Here is a 3,289-nt window from a genome sequence, read left to right as displayed (position 1 = left end):
CCTCCTTCATCGCAGCCGCTCATATTCTTTCTCGTAATCTTTCCGCAGGCGTGAGTCGAGCAAGAGGTGCTTGTCCAATATTTCCGTCATGTTTTTGCTCATCTGCTCCAGCGCAGCCCCAAGCTCCTCCACATTGAGCTCAATGCCTCGACAGACAATGGTGCGCAGCGTCTCGTCCGTCACGTCGCCATCGGCTCGGATATCGACGTCGACTCCAGCCTGCCCCTCGGCCATGCTCGCTGTTCGTGCCATGCTCATGCGCTGGCTTAAGAAGTGCACCAATCGCCCGGGCTGCATATACGGCCTCAACTCGTTAGCCACTGACCACGACTCATTCTTGCCACGGCGAAGCAGGAACAATTTGAAAACGTACAGCAGTCCAGCGGGCGTCGTGGTCCACTGCCTGATGTCTTGCAGGATGCCGCTTCCTTTGGACACGGCCGTGCACAATAAGAAGACGTTGACAAAGTGCACCTTGTCGTTGTCAAAGAGGCTCAGCTCCACCTCCACCAGGGCCAGCCACAGGGATGTGAGGGGCTCAACCAGCTCTTTCTTGGTCATTTCAGCGTCCAGGCCCACACTCAGAGCCACGGTGGCATCAATTACCGCAGGGCCACGGCTGGCAAGCACCTGGCCCAGAAAGCTCGACGGATCGGGGGCTGGCATGGCCTCCAGCAGCAGCAAGAATTGGATCAGGCGTGTTCCAAGACTCAGGTACCTGCTGACGGTTTGCGGCTGTACTTGCCGCATGGGGCGATGTTGATACTGCCCTTTATTGTCGTCAAACAGACGCGTCACCGCAGCGGCGGCCAGGCCCTGATCCGAGAGCTGCTCGTAGGCCGTCCAGAACAGCTCATGCATGCCCGACTCGAGGAGTGCCGACGGGGTGTTGTGGCCCAGTTCGACCATGCGCTCTGGCTTCAGCTCGTTGATGACCAGCGTCATGCCCACGCTGTCGTAGAACGGATGCATCTGGTGAACGCCGTGCGGGCATCGCTTATCCTCAGCCTCTGAGGCCATGGCCTGGGTGCTTGAGATAAACTGCTTGAACCGCTGCTGCTCCTCGAGCTCCTCTTCGTTCTCGCTGACATCGGCTGCCGAGGCGTCGTGGCTTTCCTCCACAATGACCTCGACACAGCGGGCTCCAGCACCGCGCAGCGGCTTTTGCAGCTTGACTCGTCGAGGCGGCTGCTTGGCCTCTGGTTCGTCGGGATGCTCAGCTACGATGTGATTCCACAGACTGCCTTTTGTCGTGAAGCATGCCTGACACAAGGGGCAACCCACACCGTCCAGAATGGGGATGCCTTCGAGGCGTACGCGGCTCTGATTCTGCCCCAATGTCGATCGGCGGCTCCTCGGGCTGCAGCGGGCGCAGGAGTGCCATGGCTGCATCAATGTCTTCTTGGCTGCACCGCACATGGTGCTTTTTGAACAGATGATGCGTCACCCGGCCTCTCAGGACATGGCCGCACTGCGTGCACACTGGAGACTCAAAGACGGGGGATACAAGGCACCCAATCTCGTCCATGAAAATTCGCGCCGCGGCAATGCCGTGCTGTTGATCAAGCTTGACCACACGTTTTTTCGTGCGCGTCCGAGCTGGCTTTGTGTGGGTCCGAGCAAGTGTTTGGCGAGCAGGCGGGCGGTCGTCACTTGCAGCCGGCATTGCTGCTACAGGTGCCCTCTGTTTCTCATGCAGATGCCAAAGGTGTGATTTAAGGTTGGCTGCGTGTCCATGGCGGTAATGGCAACCTTCCACTGGGCAATGAAAGCAGCCGTCATCTTCTCGGTATCGAAGCAGTGACCTTCCATACAGCTTGATGCGTGTGCTCTTCTGATGGACCTATGGAGGTAAGGAAAATCAGGCGTGAACACTCGAGGATGACGATGCGAGTTCTAGCTCAAGAATGATGTTATTATTCTGTTTTTTTTTGCATGAGGGGCGATCGAGGAGCGAGATGATCCAACACACCAGAGCAACATGTTGATCTCTTGCAGCACGATTATGAAAGGTCTGATCGCACTGGAAGCACAACATGTCTTGTGCCTCTGGCATACTTGGGTGATGTGTGGGCTTAGTTTGAAGCGCTGGCGGGCTCGGCGGACAGTGGGAGGAGAAACGCACAGAGTGTAAAATGTGGTTGTGACAACGTTTGGTAATGGTTGATGGTGCGACAACTTTTGCGCGGTTATGGTGCTTTACAATAGAGACCTAAAGTCAGTCAATTATTCCTCGGTTTGACAAGAACCATGGAATTGATGACGGTAAACCGCATTGTCATTCCTCAATGAATAACGTTAGGCTTGAAAAAGAGAGTTTCCAGCTGGCCCCAATCTACGACATGGCAGTCGACGATCAGGCAAAGCGACGCTACAATTCCAAGCGAATGCAACGTGCAAGTCACGAAGATGATATTAACATGGAGGAATTCGAAGCGCGATGTGAGACCACACGCTTGTTACGGCAGCGTGACCTTGAGCGCAAGCGCTCTAAAGCTTCTCAAGCATAATCAGAACTCTCTGATAGCACTGTCGTTCACCGGTTCCGCATGCTTCACTTACCAATTTAACGATCGACTCGGTTTTTGTGAATGTTCAACTCTCTTAATTGCGTCATAGACACACTTAACCGTTTTCCTGATCGCACTTTGAGACATTTAGAGCAAACTGATGAAAGTTATTTTTTTTAAAATGAAAATCCAGCTAATTTAAAGTGACGGGGAGAGATTTTGTATTTTGCACCAAAATGACCGTTACAGAGCCAAATGTCAGACTTTTTGAGTGCAAAATATAAAATTCAAAATATAACCCAGCAGTGAAAATACAAAAATAATTTATGTTCTGTCCGCAGAAACGTATTTTGATATTTTTCATATTTTGCAGTTCATCTAGATGTGACTTTAGCTACACTTCAAGGACTCTATTTGTGACTTAAATCACACTGTGCCTTGCTGTGTAGTGAGTGATTTCGAGCACACTTTGGGTCGCTAGTTCATCTGATGCTCGTAATTAAAATTCAAAATTAAAATTTGTTGAGTTTCCGGGAAGCACTTCGCTCCAGCATATTTTGCACTTCTTCAAATTCAAAATTCAAATTCAAAATTCAAAATTCGATTGGCACCTCCGGGGGACACCTATTCATCAACAAAACACAAAACATAAAACACATGAACAACCACGCACGTGTATGGAATTCGGCCATGTTAGTAATGGTGTTTGTCTGGAAGTGCGATTCGAAACGGCAGAGGGGGGGGGGGGGGGGGGGCCCAAAAAAAGGTAAAAAACAAAA

General features: G+C 51.5%; 1 protein-coding gene across 1 annotated transcript; it reads right to left on the bottom strand.

The window, feature by feature from the left end:
* Positions 1–6: 6 nt before the first annotated feature.
* On the bottom strand, positions 7–1,666 carry MONBRDRAFT_10652 (uncharacterized protein; the record flags this gene model as incomplete). Its single annotated transcript, XM_001748311.1, has 2 exons — positions 7–1,220; positions 1,318–1,666. 2 exons carry the CDS (start codon positions 1,664–1,666, stop codon positions 7–9), a joined length of 1,563 nt encoding a protein of 520 aa, XP_001748363.1.
* Between the last annotated feature and the right edge of the window lie 1,623 nt (positions 1,667–3,289).

The sequence above is a fragment of the Monosiga brevicollis genome, genomic scaffold, assembly GCF_000002865.3.
Source record: "Monosiga brevicollis MX1 MONBRscaffold_22 genomic scaffold, whole genome shotgun sequence".
Lineage (NCBI taxonomy): Eukaryota > Choanoflagellata > Craspedida > Salpingoecidae > Monosiga > Monosiga brevicollis.
Note: the sequence above shows the minus strand (reverse complement) of the source record. Positions and strands in the feature narration are given on the sequence as shown.